We start from the raw sequence: 19267 nt of genomic DNA on the forward strand, positions 1-19267 counted from the left end.
GTGGCAACAAAAATAAACATGTGAAATGGCTGCAGTTTGGTTATGTTTAGGTTTACGAAAAGGTCATAGTTTGGCAGTTTGGGTGAAAGTTCAGTGTTTGTTTGTTCAGCAGTCTCAACTCCTCCACATACACACTCTCCTGCTCTTTATACTACTTCGCCTTTTTTTTTGTAATGGCAAGGATTGGTGTATCCTCTACATGCAAAATTGGACTTCAGCATATGCACCACATGCAATTTCAGTCTAAAGTCATGTTATTTGAATGCAGATTGAAGAAAATGGCCTGATATACTTACACGCTTTAAATTCTCAAGACTGAATTAAAATGCAAAGAGTAAATGTAGCGCACTACACAGCAAAAAGAAAGTGATTTCACAGCCATGGATTTGAAGTAAGTTAAAAGAAACCTATGTAGATTATTGGCACAAACTAGGACACAAATCTTGGTCTCTTAAACTTCACAGCACTCCAAAGCCATTGTTTGACAGTCCAACAGTCCAAAAGGTGAGCAGTACTAACCTGGTGTCACACCGAAGTGTAGAATAAACCCCAACGGTCACCATGACAGTGCCTCATCTTGGTCACCTAGTCAAGTTAGCAATTACACTTCTGCAGAATTCGGTAAGACTTTCAAAATAAAACTTGCTGAGAAAGATTTCAGGTGATGTCACAGTTCAGTTAACCAGAACTTCTTGGTTAGGTTTAGGAAAACATGATAGTTTGTGTTAAACAATCAACTCTGACCCCCGGTCTCACACAGGTTTCAAACTCTGGTCTCTTGTTTGAACATTTGTTATGTTACGTTCCTCCTTTGCTTCCATCATTATCGCCCCCTGCTGGTACTGCACCTCTGTATGTGTGTATAACATTCTGGATGTACTTGAGGTTTCTGCCTGTTAAAAGGAAGTTTTGTTGCCTCGCTGCTGGCTCTTGGTGGCATCTATGGGTTTCATAAAGATCTCTGTTGATGATGATATGATTTGATGATATACAAACAAAGCTGAATTAAATTCTTCTCATGCTTGGACGAGCCAAAATGTGCCACTATGAAGGTATCCTCTAATGCATTGGTTCCCAACCTGGGGTCCAGGTGCCCCTTAGAGAAGCACCAGAAATCCCAAAGACTTTGTCTGTTCTGAGGTTCTCAAAATGAAATCTGCGCATGTCAAATGAAATCATAATTTCAGGGTTTGCACACATTTTCCCAAAGTCTAATTCAAGCTCTTCTCAAGGTGCATTTTCAAGCTTTTCCAGCATCTTACAGCTGTGGTAAATGAGGTAAATATCTGACCTATGTTATTTCTTTAACTAGAATTTAACTAATTCAGTCAGATAGCAATTTATTATGAAAGTTATGTGATTACAGTGGTGGTTTCAAGCACTTTATCCAAAATCCAAACACTTTTCAAACCCTGAAAGTCAAGTGTTTTCAAGAATTTCCAGCACCTGTATGTGGAATTTATAAAAAAGTTTATTTTACATGCTTTGGCATGAGACTGGGCTGGCATCTCAATGCCACCACCTAAACCTGTTTGGCTGTCACATTATTGCCACACCAAAACTAGAGCTTCTGGGTAATTCTTGCAGGTGCTGCAATAATTTAGGTTACAAAAATACTGGATATAAATTGTAGCTCCATATTTAGACAGTTACTTAATGATATAAGGTATTGTAGCCCAGGTTTTAAAGCTATCCATTAGACCTGTGATGCTCTGAATAGAATCTGTGGAGGCAGATGGCTTCATTAAAATTTGACAGGCCTTCAATGGTATTCAGCTGATGATTGAGATTTACGACTGTCTTTGGTTATTGTCCTTTCTAGACATTATAAACTATTGATTTGTTATTGCTCCACACAACTACCAACACACCCACACAAGAGAGGGAGAAATCCAACATCACACATTCTTTGAAATAAAATGATATCCCTGAACCAGTATTTCTTTTTCTAGCACAGCATATAATCAAATATATATTCAGCTGCTGTATATCTCATGGATTACAATGATTTTCAGGACTGAGCTATTCAAAAGCAGACGGGGAGCTAATGTCACTGGTATTTACAAGCTAATTATACTTGAAACCATAGTGTTTTATTTGTGCTGTGACTTGATTAAAAACATGATTAAAAAATGAAAAACAAAAAAACATGCACCCATGGAGCCTTTGTGTGATATGTTGCCTTCAGTTGTTTCAAAACTAAAATGATCCACTGGCTGAAATGCTACTTTGCACTAAAACAAGTATACAGTTTAAGTAAAAAAGCAGATAATTAGACATGAGGATATAATTTAGAGAGCAGCTCATAACACGGACAGAAGTGGAACATTTATGTGGCATCCAGCGATTCTGCAACAGCGACACTGTTCTAAATTGAAAAAAAAAAGAAAAGGATATTTTTTCATCTAAGCTTGTCTGGGGATTTGAATGAGTAATCTCAAAATGAAAAGCACTCTTCTCTAACCTTCTGTCTCAACTCCATTTATTTCATTAGAGAAAGAAACCAGACAAGACCACAATCTAACAAAGAAATAATTTCCAAATGTTGAGATTGCATTCCAGAACTTTCTGGCGAGCTCAAGCTCACACTAACCCACGCAGATTATTTTGCAATTTGTTAACATCAAGGAAAAAAAAATAAAAAATCTCCGGGACATAATTAATATTTTTCTCTTTGGGTTGTTGATGTGGCATGTTATCTTGTAAAGCTACGCGCTGCACATGGAGTGGGAGTCAGAGTGCTGTTTAATTCAGCAGAGAGCAGGATTATAAATACAGGTGAGTTTGAATCATAATAATGAAATGGACGGAGGTGGACGCCGCTGAACGCTGAGAGGAGCAGCTCAGCCGGCGGACAGGCCGCTGGTAAATTAGGGAAGTGTCTTAGGGAAGACACTCGCGCTGGTGAGAAGAGAATCCCTCCAGAGTTATGACGGAGAAATTCTGTAATGGGCAGAGTTAACAAATAAGGGTTCCTCAAGGGTTCTTAATGAAGGGCTGAGGTTCTACCCAGAGCCTTCTTTTTTTTGAAGAAGGGTTCCTCAAGGGTTCTTTGTTAGACTAAGGGTGCCATTAAGGAACGTTTGGAAGAAAGAGCTCTTCATTTCAACAATCTCTTTAGTCAAGAGTTTACCAGTCTTGGAACAACAGCCCCCTCAGAGGGTTCTAGGTAAAACCCTTGGAGTATAAAAAGGTTCTCAGTAGAACCCCCCTGGGTGGATTCTAGATAAGCCTTGGAATACAAAAGAGTTCTTGGCAGAACCTCCTGTGTGGGTTCTAGATAAAACCCTCAGAATATGAAAAGGTCTTGACATATAAAAGGGTTCTCAGGAGAACACCTCGAGTGGGTTCCAAATAAAACCCTTGGAATACAAAAGGGTTCTCAGCACAACCTCCTGGGTAGGTTCTAGAAAAAAATCCCTGGTCAGGTTCTGGATAAAACCCTTGGAATATAAAAAGTTTTACAGTAAAATCCCCTCAGTGGGTTCTTGTTAGAATTCTCCAAAGGTGGAAATGTTCTGGATAGAAACCCCACAGAGGGCTGTGTTTGGAACCATTACACCATAGAAGGGTTCTCTGTAGAACGTCTTGTAGGGGGCTCCAGGTGAGAACTTTCACAGGCGGTTTTGGGTATAACTCTTAATATTGAAGGCATCTGAGGGGTTCCAGGTGGGACTTTTATAAGGTTCTACAAGGGACCAAACAGGGTTCTCTTATGGGGACAAGCCATAGAACCCTTAATGCTCCTAGTTAGCACTTTTATTTGTCGGAGTGTGAGGGAGGAGGGAGAACAGGAGAGTTGATTCGGTGATTAAAATTAACCACATAGCCGAGCAGCACTCAACAGGCAGGCTAACAGACACCGCTTGCTCCACCACCGTCAGCGCCGCATACCTGTGCACCCACTGGGAGAGCTCCCATATGTATATATTCATCAGGATGACACAGATTAAAACGAGCACAGCACGAGATGAGCTTGTGTGCACATCTTTGAGGAGCAGTCTCTGAGCACCGCCACGCTGACAACCTCCTCCCAAACAGGCAGCACATTAGCACCGACCTATCATATGATCCATCATGACTATTTGGTGCGCTATTAAAGCATAATAGACGGCTTGATGGTATTGCATATCCATAGTGCTTAATCCATGCCCTGCCGGTATTCACCACTCACTAAAAACATTCATGTGGCCTGTAGTGCAATATCCTACACACTTGAGAGGCTTTCATTTATTTGCTCTTGAAGCATTAGCTGCAGGGCTATACAAGATCCATTACCGAGGACCGCTCTCACTCTCATGCATTCATTCCCTGTCTCTGCCTGTCTGCTAATTCCTCATCCTGGGTGAACTAAAATGAGATGTATAATAGGGGCTCATATGATATGACTATTATCAGATGGCATGGGTAGGAGGCATGAAAAGAGGTGGGGTTGTAGCTCTTTTGTTTGTTTGAAGCAACATTTGATCATCATGTATTTTTCCCTTGTATACTCCACTGCTTGAGTTTAATGATGTTTCTCCATACATCAGAAAAACATCCACTTCAGCCACAATACATAAAGGATTTCGACCTTGTTGACTGTGCAGATTCATTCCACTGGCCAGAAGAGAAAAAGAAGAAGAAGTTGCTCTGTCAGGGAGCCTAAAGACCCCCAACCCCTGTTTTACAGCTAAAAAGACCTACTTAAAGATAGGCTATGTAGTTATTTTTGGTGTCACTGGGGGCAAAAATCCATCCTGACCTTTCAACATATTGTAATCCAAGTGGTCTGAGAGAAAGCTAGACTTCTGCACCTCCTCTTGGCTCTGTTTTCAGGCTCCATGACACTGTCACAAATGCACAATTTCCAGAGTTCAACTTTGGTGAACTTTGCTACTAGTCGAGGATACAACTTTGCTGTTCAAAGAAATGTGTGTGGTGTTCGCTTCAGCAGGCAGTGGTCACTCCCCTGCATGAACCCACATGTGACCGTGCCTTTAGGGAAATCTAGCTCATCACTTTGGCCAATCACAGATTGGTAAGATAGCCTAGTTGATTGCTGGGTCTCATTCCCTGGCAGTCAAATAAGAATGTTTTGGATCAGTGCACCCCAAAGCATTGTTATTAGACTACCTGGGAATGAGACTCACCAATCAACTATCTTCCTCCAAAATCGCTTACAGCACCTTTAACGTTTTTTTATCACCTTGATATTTCAGCATTTTTTCCTTTTCCATATCTGTGATTGGTGCTGACAGTACTTTTTTAAACAGCAAACCACCTCCCCAACTGCAAATCAGTGCATTAAATGTTCATATTTAAGTTTTGTAACAGTTTGACTCCCCAGATGTAGATATGTCCGCTATTTGTGTCCCCGGTCACTAGAGGAAACAACAGCATTCTCCAAGCTAGCAACCTGCACGCTGAAAATGGCAAATTAGCACCTCAGTCACTGACAGTGTGAACGCAAACAAGCTAGCAGCTGTTACCTTTTCTTTTGCAGTGATTTGACCATTTAAAAAAGAAGAAAAATCCCCTGCAGCAGAGTGATAATGTGTGGAGCCAGACCTTCTTCAGTGCTGAGTGCTACGACTCTTTAACCTGGAGTTGGACCTTTCTGGTGACTAACTGCCCCCAAACATTGTCATGTAGGACACAGGGATAGGAGCAAAAAAATATTCTCTTAAGTACTATGATTGTGTTTTTTGAATGATTCCTGCATTGATTATTTAATTCCTGAATCGATATTTAATATATATAAATAACCAGCACTTGGTCCGTTAGCTCAGCGCTAACACATAATGGGTAATTCTCTGATCTGTGGGGAAAAAAAACAGTATCTGCTGTCTTCACAGTGCTAATCAATGTGCTACTCTGCTTTAAACACTCAACATTAACCCGCTAAAGCAACTCCAACTGGCAAAACTCAAAATACAACTACTCCTTGGAAGAGACATTGCGTGCCAGGAGAGGTCTGCACATATATTTATATTTTAGATTTCATCTATTGCTCACTTGATGAGCAGGAGCAGCTACATGTTACACTTTACTTCAAAAAGTAGATACTTTTTCTTATCTGTTGTATATATTTTATATATTACTTTCATATGCAGTCAAGTCTACGGTTTTGAAAGTAATTTCAAGTTCAGTTTCACATCTGAAGGGTGTTGTTGTGACTGACAGACATGTGGTCTGCAGTGTTTTTGGAAATATGAATCATGATATACAATCATTCAAAGAAATAAAATAAATGCATGACTTTTCACACTGCAGTGTTTTTCATACCAGGTTATTTCAATGATGACATGAAGTAGGTAAAAAAAACATTTCAAATTAGATGTATAGGTCAAGTGAAAATCTTAATAAAAGAAGAGGGTGTGCCCACCTCCATACACAAGCACTCTGTAGTGATAATATTTGCACAGTCCCTGAAAAAAAAGAACTCATTCATGATTTAAGGGGATAAAAGGAAATCCAAAATGCTTTAATATAATAGAAGCCGTGTGGTAACTCATATCAAACCCATTACTTTTATCTCTCTAGGTTTGAATATAATGTTGTGGAGAATTTGAGTTCGTGTGGCATGAAAGGCTCTCTAAAATAATCAGGTTTATCTTAAGTACATCCTAAGACATGCTAATTCTGACTGCAGTCTGGATGTGTTATGCATTAAAAAAAAAAAAAAACCTCAAACAGAATTCGTCAGGACGGAGCACCGCAAATGAGCGCTCGCTGAAATATTCAGTTTATTCAGCCCACTGTCTGATTGGCCGAGCCTCGATTAGATACGAGGATTCCCCAGGTGGGTATCAACCCCAGTTCCATTTGAACAGGAGGTAAAATGGGAAGTCAACAGTATTTAGTCAAATAAAAGGCAGAGATTAAAGAAACTTTGGCAGCCAAGTGTGGGTAATTGATTTATAATTTATCAACGGTTGTGCTGTGCAATGGCCACCGGAGAGATGGGGCCAATTTCTGTTACAACCTTTTTGCTTTCCTCGTGAGAACACTTAATATGGGCCGCTCCATTCTCAGAGCGCTTATTTTAACTACAGCTATCAATAGACGGCACAGAAATCTGACAGCGTATAAGCAAAACAACGCTCTCCAATCCCTGCCTGATTAAATGAAATTGTCACAGCAATGAAAGTGATCTATGATGCTAAGGTGAATGTGTAAAGTGCCATAAATCTCTTTTTGTCCTACCTTGAAAGGTCAGCATTTGCAAAGATGAGTCCAGAGACGCCGTTTTATTTCACAATAATAAAAAGTGAGAAAGCAGAAGCTACTCTAAAAGAAAGAGTTCCTGCCTAAGCAATAAACCGCCGCTCGCTCATTAATGAACGGCGCTCCAGCGCAGGGCGGATGGAGGGTGAAACCAAGGTGAATGTCACCATAGTGTTGTAGGCTACTGTACATCCACAGTCATCAAATACAGTTAAAAATAATTACCAAGTGAAACGGAGAATTCACCAGTAAGGAGTGCACACTGAACCAGTTTACCTGACCCAGATAACTCGTCATCTGGTGTTAAAATTATAGAAAGGCCAATTTACACACATTTGCTGGGTATATATGTGCATTATAATTAGGGAAAGATTTTGAAAAAGAAAAATCTGATTTGCAATATAAAAAAGTGATCATTTTTACACCATCATTCTCATTGTTATAGGAAAACACTGACATGATTATAACAGAATCTGTTCTAGAGCCAGACTGATTTATCAGTCGATCGATATTATCGGCCCAGTATTGGTCTATGACTATTCTATATCCGTCTATATCAGTATCGGTCCAGTATGTGCCCATCTGAAAACTATTTTTTATATTACCAGAACAAAAATTTGTTAGCTTTATAGGCCGAAATCTACCTTTTTACTTAAATTATTTTTAATAATTATTTGAATATGTCCATGTGTTTTGCTCTATTAATGTTTTTTCATTTATAGTTATTCATAATTATAGAAAATACGAGTTAAAGTTTACTGTTTCAGTGCCCTGATGTCATTTGGATGATAATGTTTGTTGTTAAGTTGTAAAACATCCTGCCTCATTACATATCTTTGTCACAAGTGTTAACCACTTTTATGGTATCATTGCAAAGAATGTGTACATTCCATGAAGAAAGACTTCAGTGTCGTTCTTTTCTCTTCCTTCAATGATGAAATACTCTGGTATAACTGATGCTATCACAGTATCTACACTAGTCTCTGTTTGATTGAGACAAGTCTCTTCCATGGACGCTTCTCGTGGCCGTCACACCTGAAATCATGCCCAAAGCCGCCTGATGCTGATTGGCTGCACCACTTTTGGTGAAGGCAGAGACAGATAACTTGTAGCCTGGCAAAATGGATTCTCGCGTGATCTCGCGAATCCCGCTGCCCTGCAAGGTAAATCAGTATCAGCACTGGCCTCAGAAAACCAGTATCCATCAGACCCTAATCTGTACCAAACAAAGATGTTTTCTCAAGTCTATAAAACATAATATGTAGGCCAGAACAACTGCCATAAAATGGTATTTTGACACCTGGTTGTGTCTTCTTGGCAGGATGTTTCCCTCACAAGCATCATCTCAGCTGGAGAACACAGAAGCTCTTCTTCCTTACTATTGTAACTTCACACTCGGTAAACGAACAACTGCACACAGTCTGTGATTTGTTCATTTTTAAGAGGTGGGATGGCCCAGACTCAACCCAACTTAACCCTAACCCCCGACCCTTTGGTAAAAACTATATCTGCAGTCGTGTCTCGCCTTAAATATTTTGTTACAGAGGTGGTTTGGTCTGGAGGTTTATATTCAGCAGCACACACAATGCAGAACGATCACAGAAACAGACAGGCAGCAGTGTATCTCTATGATCCTCTCTTCTGCGACTACACATTGTTTCTTGCACTTTCATCATGAAGGTGATAATACTCCATAATATAGAAAAGAAACAAGTATTTATAGTACAAAGCATAGAAAATATTGATCCAAGAAAAAACTGACAAAAGGGAGAGGATGATAATAGGCACAATCACAAATCAAGCTGCCACTTCAGCACCACGGACAGAACCATAGATTCATCAATACACAGCGCAGTCAGGATACTGATATTTCTGAGCCAAAGTCGGGACCATAGATTCTAACTTGAACAAGCCTCAGTCGGAAAAAGGATCAATACGTCAGACTGGACTAAGAACTGAACAGCCCCTCTGCCCCCTGGCTCCAAAAGTGAGTCAACCCCTATAGACGCCATATTAATATTCCCAACTTTACAGCATGTTTACAGCCTGGGACAAAAGCACAGTTTTTTTTGTCTCTATAGCTAATTTTCCTTTTCATGACATCTGTACAGGAGATGATGATGATATTAAGTTTTCATAATTAGGGGAGTGGCTGCTGTGACTGACAGGTCGGTGTCGTCACAGTTAGATAGCCACTTCATTTGCCCTCTCAGCTCCACCTCTTTGTCCACTTTTGGATTAGCCAGGAGTTAGCCTAGTCAGGCACTGCTAAGCTGGCAAGTACAAGAGCCCCTGCACCATTAACTTCTCAAAGACCTGTGGATGATGTCACAGGAGCTCTGCCCGCTATTTATTCTACTGCTATGCTATTATACGTCCAACTGATGCATTATCAGGGTTATTACTTTTGAAAGCTTCCTGTAGAGACAAAAATACACACATAAACAAACATTTACAACCGTTTTCAAAGGCTGAATAGGACTCCACATGATGTACTTCAGGTGTAAAATCGATAGAGTGCTCCTCTAAGCACCATCTATTGTACAGGAAGTCAGAACAGCACATTCTTGTATATTCTCAATCACTAAAGCGACTCTTTCACTGCATCTGTCGATGTGCTGCTCACTTGTTTGTTTTGGAAGCCCATCAGTTTTTAGATTACATCACGAGCATAATGAACGGCTCAAGACAGAGCACAAGAATGCATTTTACGGAATACCCAAAGGGCTCGGTTGATAACATTTCAGGCTCTGCAATTTGTCTGTACCACATTATACAAATCCAATCACCACTCAGCAACTTCACTAACAACTTGGTGGAGAGTCGGCCACTTTCACAAAGCAAATCTGCACAGCTCTCAAGAATTATTGGAGAGTTTCTGTGCAAAAACAAATGGTCAGGCAAGGGTGTGATAGCAGCAGCTGCTACTGCTTTCCAATTCAAGTGCTTATCAGTGCCTCTCTTGAAGTGAAACAAATGTATCCTCTGTGAACTGTAATATTTTTGTTCTTTTCTGATCTTTAAAACTTTAAAAGATGTCGGTTTTACAGGCCAAATAAACTTCATCGAGGACAAGGAGATTTTTTGGTTGTTTTTCTCTCCTTCAACAGCAATCTAATTATTGGCACCACTTAGGCTGTGTAGTACACCAACTGGGATTTTAATAACTGTTGAGTCGCCAGCTGTGAACTATTAAGAAATGATGGTGATGACCAGCGGATTGAGAAATCAAATTCCCGAGCAACAGCCAGTGATGCCTCCCATACAGCTGGCCCAAATAACAGCTTGTTTCCTAACAATTGCGGTTTGACAGCGCATGGTTGTTCTCCTAACACAGCCATAAACCTGTGATATGACTATTGGCATTGACCCCTGAAGATGCCAAGTGGCTAGAAATGAAAGAAACGGATATTCTGGAGAGCATCTAGTGCTTAATGGCATTGGAAATGTGAAACAGGTGTACTCACCCTGTACCAAACGATCTCTCGAAGCCTTCCGTCAGTTTTGAAGTTACACTTGAGAGTAACAGTCTCTCCCACGACAACAGGAGGCAGGGGTTCTATGGTAACTGTCAAATATCCTGAAAAACAAAGAAAAGACACGGGGTTGAGTTTTATCACATTGCCATAAACCAGCAAAACATTATGCCTGAACAGGATACATATTTTCTTTGTTTTCTGCGGTAAATGTTGGACAACAGCAACAAAGCAGCCATGAATCATTTTTAAAGAGCTCAAGATTGACTTGAGTCCACGGTCTCTTTTGGAAAAGTGCCATGATTCATCTTTATTCAATTATACAACAAGCACTCTCCCACATGAGGGTTAAGTATCTTGGTAAATAGCACTTAAGTGGCATTTACTTAAGCTTTCATTTTTCAGCGACCTTGTACTAGTTTTTCATCTGGTTTGGATATTCAGACAAACAAATCTCAATTACTTTAGTTTATTTGCATGTTATATGTATGCACATATTAAGTCTTGTATGATATGAATGAATGTCGTAGATCATTTGCATGTCAAAACCAAGAGAGGTCCATGGATGGAACCTTGAGATACCCGACCAAGCAACTTAGCTCTATTTGGGGAAAAAAAAGAAGGAAAGAAACATTTTGCATAGTTGTATATCTACTGCTCTCTGTCCTCTAAAACTAATACAAGGACCTTTAATATTTTGTTAAGTTTGGAGGCCACTCTGACCAAAAGTGGTAGTGTTTTCACCATAATAACCTCAAAACAGAACACCAAAGAACAGAATTATATGAATAATAACCTCCTGCTTCTTTTTAACTGGCTACTGTAGGACTCACAGTTACTTTGCCTTGGTAACTGTAAACACCTGGTGGCAGCCATTAAGAACAACTACATAGCATTTGATGATCTTCTCACGGATGGTCTTGTTTGCTGCTTATGTAGGCCATGAAGTGACATCGGTAATAAAAATGAGCCTGTTTAACGCCCAGGTAAAAACTCGTTGTAGTAGCTTTAATGTGAGGAGCCTGAGTTATTTTAACACTTTCTATAAGGAATATTTTGGCCTTTTCTTTGCATATTTTTTTTAATAATATTTATTTGTTGAGTGTTTATTCTTCCAAAATCGTTTAGAAGCGAATGAAAAGTGAATAACAACTCTTCATTTGCTTTTCAAATCTGTGTGCTAAAATTGTCAAGTGAAGCAACAAGAAATGTTATAAGCACATAAAAGAGGCATTATAGCCGAACATTAAGGTGGATAATTCACATATATAAAAAAGGAGAAGTCTGAGGATGAAACCCTGAGGTTCCCCGCGAAGTAGCTTTGCTGTACTTGAATTTTGCCTATTGTCAGATACATAATATTGTCTGCTCTTTAAAGTTACTGCAAGAAACTTTCATATTTTGTTGATTTTGGAGGCCCCTGTGGACAAAAGTGGTGGTGTTTCCACCACAAAATATCTAAATTAAAATCTTGTCCTGCTTCTATTTAACTGGCTAACACACTACTCACTGTAAGTCTGTAACGCTGTCTAAAAAAAAAGTAAACACAGGCTCATTTCTACTGATTTCACAGGGAATCCGACCCAGTGACAGGCATTAAGAACGACGATACAGAAATCGCTTCTCAGGGATGGTCTCGTTTGCTTATGCAGGGCATACAGAGGCATCGGTAATAAAAGGAAACGTCTTTCATAAACTCCTTGATGTAGCTTTGAATAAGGAAGCGACCATTTTAGAACATCTTCATGAAAATCACATTTTTGTAATTTTCCAGTAAGGATGTTGTGATCACCAGCGTCAAAGACTTTTGACAAGAACATGGTGAGAGAGAGTTTTTTGTAGTTGTTATCTAAGGCTGTAGAGATTTTATGAACAAGCTGAAAAATACCCATTTCTGTTTGTTTTTTTCCAAAACCCATATGGCTGTATGGTAATTTGCTCTCAACCAAATGTTTCTTAATTCTTGAATATAAAACTTCAAGGTAGAATCAGTAGGATTTGTCTGAGCTGTACATAAATGCACCAGAGAGATAGTTGATCACTGAGTTTCATTCCCAGGATGTCAAATACTAGCATTTTGAGTAGGTAAAGTGTCTCGAGTACAACAGAATAGTAAGAAAATGAGGAAATACAGGAAGAGGGAAGAATCTCTGCAGATACAGACACCACCTAACTCTTCTAGGGGGTCATAAGTGATGACTGAAAGGGATTATTTTTTTTACACAAGTAAAAAAATAAGGAAAATGTCGCATGTCATGCCTTTAAGAAAAACAGGATAAAACATGCATGACTGTTTGTAAAACACAGTTGCTTCACACATTAAATTATTGCCATGGAAAGTTGGTTTGCATGTTTTGCTGTGCAAAGTCTCTCTAAGCTTTCCACCAGTTATTTATCTGAAGGTGTTGTTTGGTCCTGAATAAACATGCAGAGTCAATAAAGCTCTGAGAGAAGCAGAGGCATTTGAATGGCATCACAATTCTGACAATTGTTGTGAAAAAATGCCTCATTCATAGCCAGCAAATATCAAGAACATAAATGAAATGTCAGAACCAGCAAAGCAGAAGTCTCGGGGTTTATGATGAAAATGTATTTTAAAGGCTAATGCCGGCACTGCTTTTGACAAGAGCAGCTCAGTCAAAAATCTATATGCAATAAAATGTTTTTCTTAGAATTAGAAATCGGAGAATCAGCTGTCTAATTAGGGCCATGCAGTACACAGCCTGGAGCATCCCTGTTGTCAAAACAAATATTTTTCATTCAAATTTTACTGAGGCTTTTGTTGTAACAGGCACAGACAAAAGAAACGCACTCATCGATGACAACAACAAAAACAAAGTAAAGGTAAAACAGGGGGAAAAAAAAACAATTAAATGCAAGGGCAAACTCTTCAGTCTACACATATTTGAAGTTTGACTTCTCAAAGAGAAAAAGTCCCAGGTGGAGCCTTGACCTTGTGTATATTATGCCTGACCATCAGCCCACTCCACAACCCTCTACAAAAATGTCTCGCACAGACCTGCAGGTATATTTCCATTATTCCACAATCACATACATCCACAAGGTGATAATGGTACAGCATCAGCATAAGATTATATCTCCAAAATAAAATGGGTAGATACAAAGGCAATTACCTGGTGATAATGAGAGGACCGGGGAGAAAATAAATACATCTAAAAACAGCAAGACTCTATGGAGGACACATTCAGGATGGGGAATGCATGAAGGTTGAAGCGTCCAAAAATACATTTCTTATATCTATTTAAAATGCACTGTATCAGGTTTACATGCAGGTGAAAAAAGGACATCTTTATATCCTACCACTCTGGCGAGCGGAGTGAGGCAGCGACAGTGCGTGGGCCGACTTCCACTGACAGACAGCGACCCTCTGCCCAACATAATAGCAGTTTCACCACGTTCAGTATTTAATGAGGGGATTGTATCTTGTAAAACAGATGGATATCACAGTAAAAATATAAAACAGGGTAAAATGGGACCTCATGACCAATAATTGCGTTGGTAAAAGAGCAGAAACCACTTTCGGGGCATCAGTGTCTCACAGAACTCTACAGGCGAGCGCAGCGAAGAAAGAAATAGAGACTAGAGATAAAGAGAGGTTAACCCTTGGTTTGCAATACTGCAAATACAAAAAACAAATCAGTACCCTTTTTTATTCAAAATGTGTTTTGTTATACAATACTTTCTATAAATGAAGGACAAAACAAACCAGTGGGAGGCTGATGGAGGATGGAAAGGTGAGTTTTAAAATTTAAAGGTCAAGTATTAGAATATCTAAGAAAACAATATGCACAATGCACTCACAGCATGAACTCTCATTACTATCTATAAGCATCTCCATAACTGTGTAACCTTTTGCACTCTGTTGAAGATCGCTAAATTCAAAGTGCTGCCACCCAAAGGGTCTCTTCAGCTCGACCGCTGAGTCTGCTTATGTTTATTTCACCAAAGTTTTCTTTCAAATATATTATAATATATAGTAATAAAAAAATATAATTTTGGGTCGCCCTGCCAGCTCAGTTTGCAGAGCACGTGCCCTCATGTACTGAGGCTGTAAGTCCTCAGCAGCAGCTGTGGATTCGATTCCTGCCTGTGTGCTGTCTGTGCTGCATGTTATTCCCCGACTCTCTCTTCCTCTTTCCTGTCCTCACTTCAGCTGTCCTGTCAGTTAAAGGCTTGAAAGCCAAAAATATTATTAAAAAAATATATATGCTCATCATGGATGAGAGTGACTTGACTACAACACAGTCAAAGTCAACTTCATCGTCAATTCTGCCATATTTACATAACATTAGAGGATCTAAATGCTGTTTCATTAAGTCAAATAAATCATGGGTTTAAAAATATTAGAATAAAAATTACAAGAGCTGTTACAGAACTATGAGTATAAATATTTATAAGTCAAGCTGGGAGTCGGGGGGACAATAGATGATGAACAGAACACTGTAATGATAACTAGTACGGAGCCAATTACAGCCTGATGGATACTGGATTCTTAAGGTTGATGCTAATACCGATTTTAGAGGGAAAAAAATTCTTAAATATAATTATTAAACAATTAATTTTGTACTGACCCTTTAAAATTGGTTGACACTTGTAACATAATATGCAATGGAAGCAGGATATTTTAAAGTTTACCAAGAAATGTTATTGCCCAAAGTGATATCAGGGCAAAGTGAAACAGTTTCACTGGTATTTTCAACAATCATCAAAAAAAGAAAAAAGTTTGAACTAGGAAATATTAATAATAATCTTAGATTATTAGTATTAGTTTATTAGTATGTGCTTTAAGCAGGTAGAGCCAACAGTCTGAGGAGCAGTTGTTCATCATACATTTCTCCATCAAATATAAATACTGTCTTATCAATAATAACAATAAAATATTACATGATATATTTCAAGCACATCAGCCAGTGCAGCTACAGTCTGACATCGATCAATGAACAACCGACTGCCTCAACAATCTGCACTATGTGTGTCACAAAGCATACTGACAGTTTTATGTTAAATTACATTCATTCTCACAGCAGCTACTTGTACTTTATAGGTAATTAAAATGGAAAATATGTCATGTTTGAGTTTTTACAGCTCGAGGGGTCTGCATCAAAGTCAAATTACAAGACGTATAAAAATGGGTTGATAGTGTTTTAAAAGCATCTGTTCGTTGTCAAAGTTTAAATAAAACAGAATATCACAAAACGTGACAGCGCTATTCACCTCTTGACGCTGTGTTTGTGTAAATCCATGCAAATCTTTACAACAAATCGCTCTGTTCCCACTGACTGTTAGTGATACACCCCCTGCTGAGCTTCTCCTCCCACAGAGATGCAGTAATGTTCAGTCATAGAAGAACCTAATAGGTACAGTAAGAAAAATGTATGTGTGATCAAAGAAAATCCAACAGCTCAGGTGTTATTCTCTTCTATTAGCCTTTAATATTGTGATTGCATACAGCCATTAATTCATTTGGTTGCTCATTGATGGGCCATAAGTGTCCTTAAGACCATCTCCACAGACAGTGAAGCACCTTTATTCAGTTGCATCTCTGCAATACTGCTGAAGTGTGCATGTTTTTCCCTTGTTAGGTTACAGTGAGAACACTGTATGGAGAGACTGTTTGTCCTCTGCAAGACCTTCTATCTAAGAATCTGTGTCTACACAGTTTACAGTAGAACACATTTTGTTGCATTCTCGCCCAAAATGCTGCATCAGATAAACACGGATTTTCAGAATTACCTGGGTTTACATAATATTTAGGAGGGTGTCGAGAAGAACAAGACTTTACTGAATAATTCAAAAGAATACAGTAAACTGGATGCACTGTGAATGAAAAACGTGCGTGTGGTGCACTTCTCACATGACTACACAAATATAGCCGTGGATTTGTGGCACGACAAATTACAAGCAGCAAAGAAGTGAATAATCACCAGCAAACAGCTATGTAAGCGAGAGACATTACAGCGCGGAGATTCAGCGTTAGTCGCCGTTAAAGTAGATAGTCTGGGGTATCTGCATTGGTAGACACAGATCGGCCCGTCTTTCGTGTTAGTGCACCTAGATATGCTTATTAAAGAATCTTAATTTAATCAGCTGGCTGAAGAGATCTTCTCTTTAGAGTCAAATTGAATGGATAAACCTTTCCGGAGACTGCATGTCATTAACACGGAGCTGATGCTCTTAGAGAAAATCCTAACCACTTACTACAAACCCACAAGAGGAGCAGCCTGGCCTTGTAAATGTCTCTCTGTGAGTTTTCCACAGAGGTGCTGGAAATGCATATTACAAGTGGAAAAAAAAAAAAAGTCAACTGACTGTGTGGAACACTGTGTTACTCTCTCACCGGGGGATAAATGTGTGCCTCGCCTTGAAGGACAGATTCAGTTAGAGGGTGGAAAAAAAAATATCTCCCAAATTCAGGATGTGCTTTCCAGTCTATGCATATGCAGCGCATCTTTAGACTTGTAAACAGAATTAAACATACACGCTTAGAAATAGAAGTGCTATTGGGTTCTTCAGCTTGTGGTTCCATTAGGAGCCCTTGCAGGGTTCTACTTGCAACCCAACATAAAGGGTTACACCTAGATCCATCTGTGAAGGGCTCCACCTAGAACCCAAGAGGTACAGAGAACCCTTCTAGGGTTTCAGGGGTTTGCATTTAGAACCTTTCCATCTTCCAAAACTGCTCACAAGGACCCACCAAGGTGGTTCAACCAGGAACCCTTTCACATTCCATTGCTTTCATCTAGAACCCATCCACGATGTTCTAACAAGAACCCTTTTATTTCCAAAGGGTTTCATGTAGAACCATCCTGGGTGTTATACTAAGACCCCATTCATATCCCAAGGGTTTTATGTAGAACCCACCCAGGGTGTTGTACCCAGAACCCCTTTATAGTCCAAGGCTTTATTCTAGAACCCACTCAGAGTGTTCTACCAACAATCCTTTTATATTACAAGGCTTTCACCCAGAACCCAAGCAGGGTCTTTTATCTAGAACCCTTTCATGTGCCTAGGCTTTCATCTAGAACCCATCCAGGGTGTTCTACCAAGAACAATTTTATATAACAAATGTTCCATGTAGAAACCACCCAGGGGCATCTAAAACTACATCTTATGAGGGTTTCACCTACAACCCTGTTGAACCATATTTTTCTGCAAATATCATCATCCATCATTTTAACAAACTATGTTACAGTTACTAATATTTACACTAAGAAAACATTTTAAACACATTTCCTTTGAACAACCCTCAAAGAACCCTTTCTCCATAAAAGAGGTCTTCTGAAGCAAATGGTTCTGGGTAGAACCTCAGCCCTTCAGCAAGAACCCTTTTGGAACCCTTATTTCAAAGACTGCAAGTCATTCTGGCACATTTTTCACACAATGTGAAGAATACAATACAAGGAGCTAGGTGGTCTGCTTGTGTGGCTGCAGAGATTAATTGTGAACAATTCATTGACTATGTGGCACAGAGGAAAATATAGCATAGCCAATGACAGGAAAATGCTGTGGAGCGTGTGGGGAGGGATGAGGAATTTTTAAAAGAGCAAATTACATGGGTTATGCACTCGTGCCAGGGAAGTTCACATTTCAAATAATCCCTACGAGAAACTGGAGCAGTTGCAGGCTGCACATACCAAGACATGAGGGCATAATTCCCACGCAATTCAATATCCATCGAATGCCATCCAAATGACTTCATAAATTAGACACATTTTATTTGCCAATTCTGTGTTGAAAGCGTTCCAATGAAGCAATATCTCTTGTTATGCTCGATGCCCCTGTTAAAACGCGGGCTAATATGGGCCACATCCACACAGCAAAAAAAGAAAAAACCTCCAGTGTTAATTCAACTCTGAGCGTAAAAATCAACACTGTGCAAGTGTTTATGCGAGTCGTCACCCATCAGAGATAATTCAACACTTGTGATCGTTTAGACAGCTGCCCCGAAGCCGTATCAGCTCTGAGTGGACACAAGTCTCCAATCAGCCTTTGTCAACTCGCGACTGAAAAATCAACATTTAATCTGCTGTGCAGGCTTTCACAAGAACTGTGGCAGGTTATTAGTTTCTTCAACCAGCAGAGATGCTCCTTTAATTAAATGTGGAACATACAGCACGCATTCTGCAGTTTATCACAGTTTGCCACAATTTAAATGTATTTAAATACTGATCAGAATTGAGAAGACGACGCTTGCTTTTATTATGTTACAAGCCCAACTAAAATAAACAGAACCAGCAGCTGTAGAGTCCCTCTTTTTATCACATAGGTATTGCGCTATATGTCACCTATACACCAGCATTTGACCCTACAATGACAAAAAAGAAATCACTTTGTAGGGACCAACTTTGGACTTTTGAATGCTTTTGAATTCTTAACTGATGACTTGATTTAGGAAAAACTTGCAGAGAAAATATTCCTCTCTCATGTCTTCTGGCTGCTCAGCTTCAACTTTCAGTGATTTAATTACTGAGCTTTTTCTGATGGACAAAATAGCTTTAGCTTATTTGTTCCTAAAGTAGCTAAACCGTAACTGTTAGTAATCAGACACTTAGAACTAAACA

The 19267-nt window shown here is 39.3% G+C and overlaps 1 protein-coding gene across 2 annotated transcripts in view; it reads right to left on the reverse strand.

Annotated features, from left to right (window-relative positions):
* Window positions 1–19267, reverse strand: part of igsf21a (immunoglobin superfamily, member 21a) — a 290961-nt gene that overhangs the window by 186210 nt on the left and 85484 nt on the right. For both annotated transcript variants that reach the window (XM_084739312.1, XM_084739319.1), the window contains exon 2: window positions 10677–10789. In XM_084739312.1, coding sequence (XP_084595438.1) covers window positions 10677–10789 — 113 coding nt within the window. The remainder of the gene's footprint in view (window positions 1–10676; window positions 10790–19267) is intronic.

Source organism: Lutjanus erythropterus, chromosome 2 (assembly GCF_056507025.1).
Source record: "Lutjanus erythropterus isolate fLutEry1 chromosome 2, fLutEry1.hap2, whole genome shotgun sequence".
NCBI lineage: Eukaryota > Metazoa > Chordata > Actinopteri > Lutjaniformes > Lutjanidae > Lutjanus > Lutjanus erythropterus.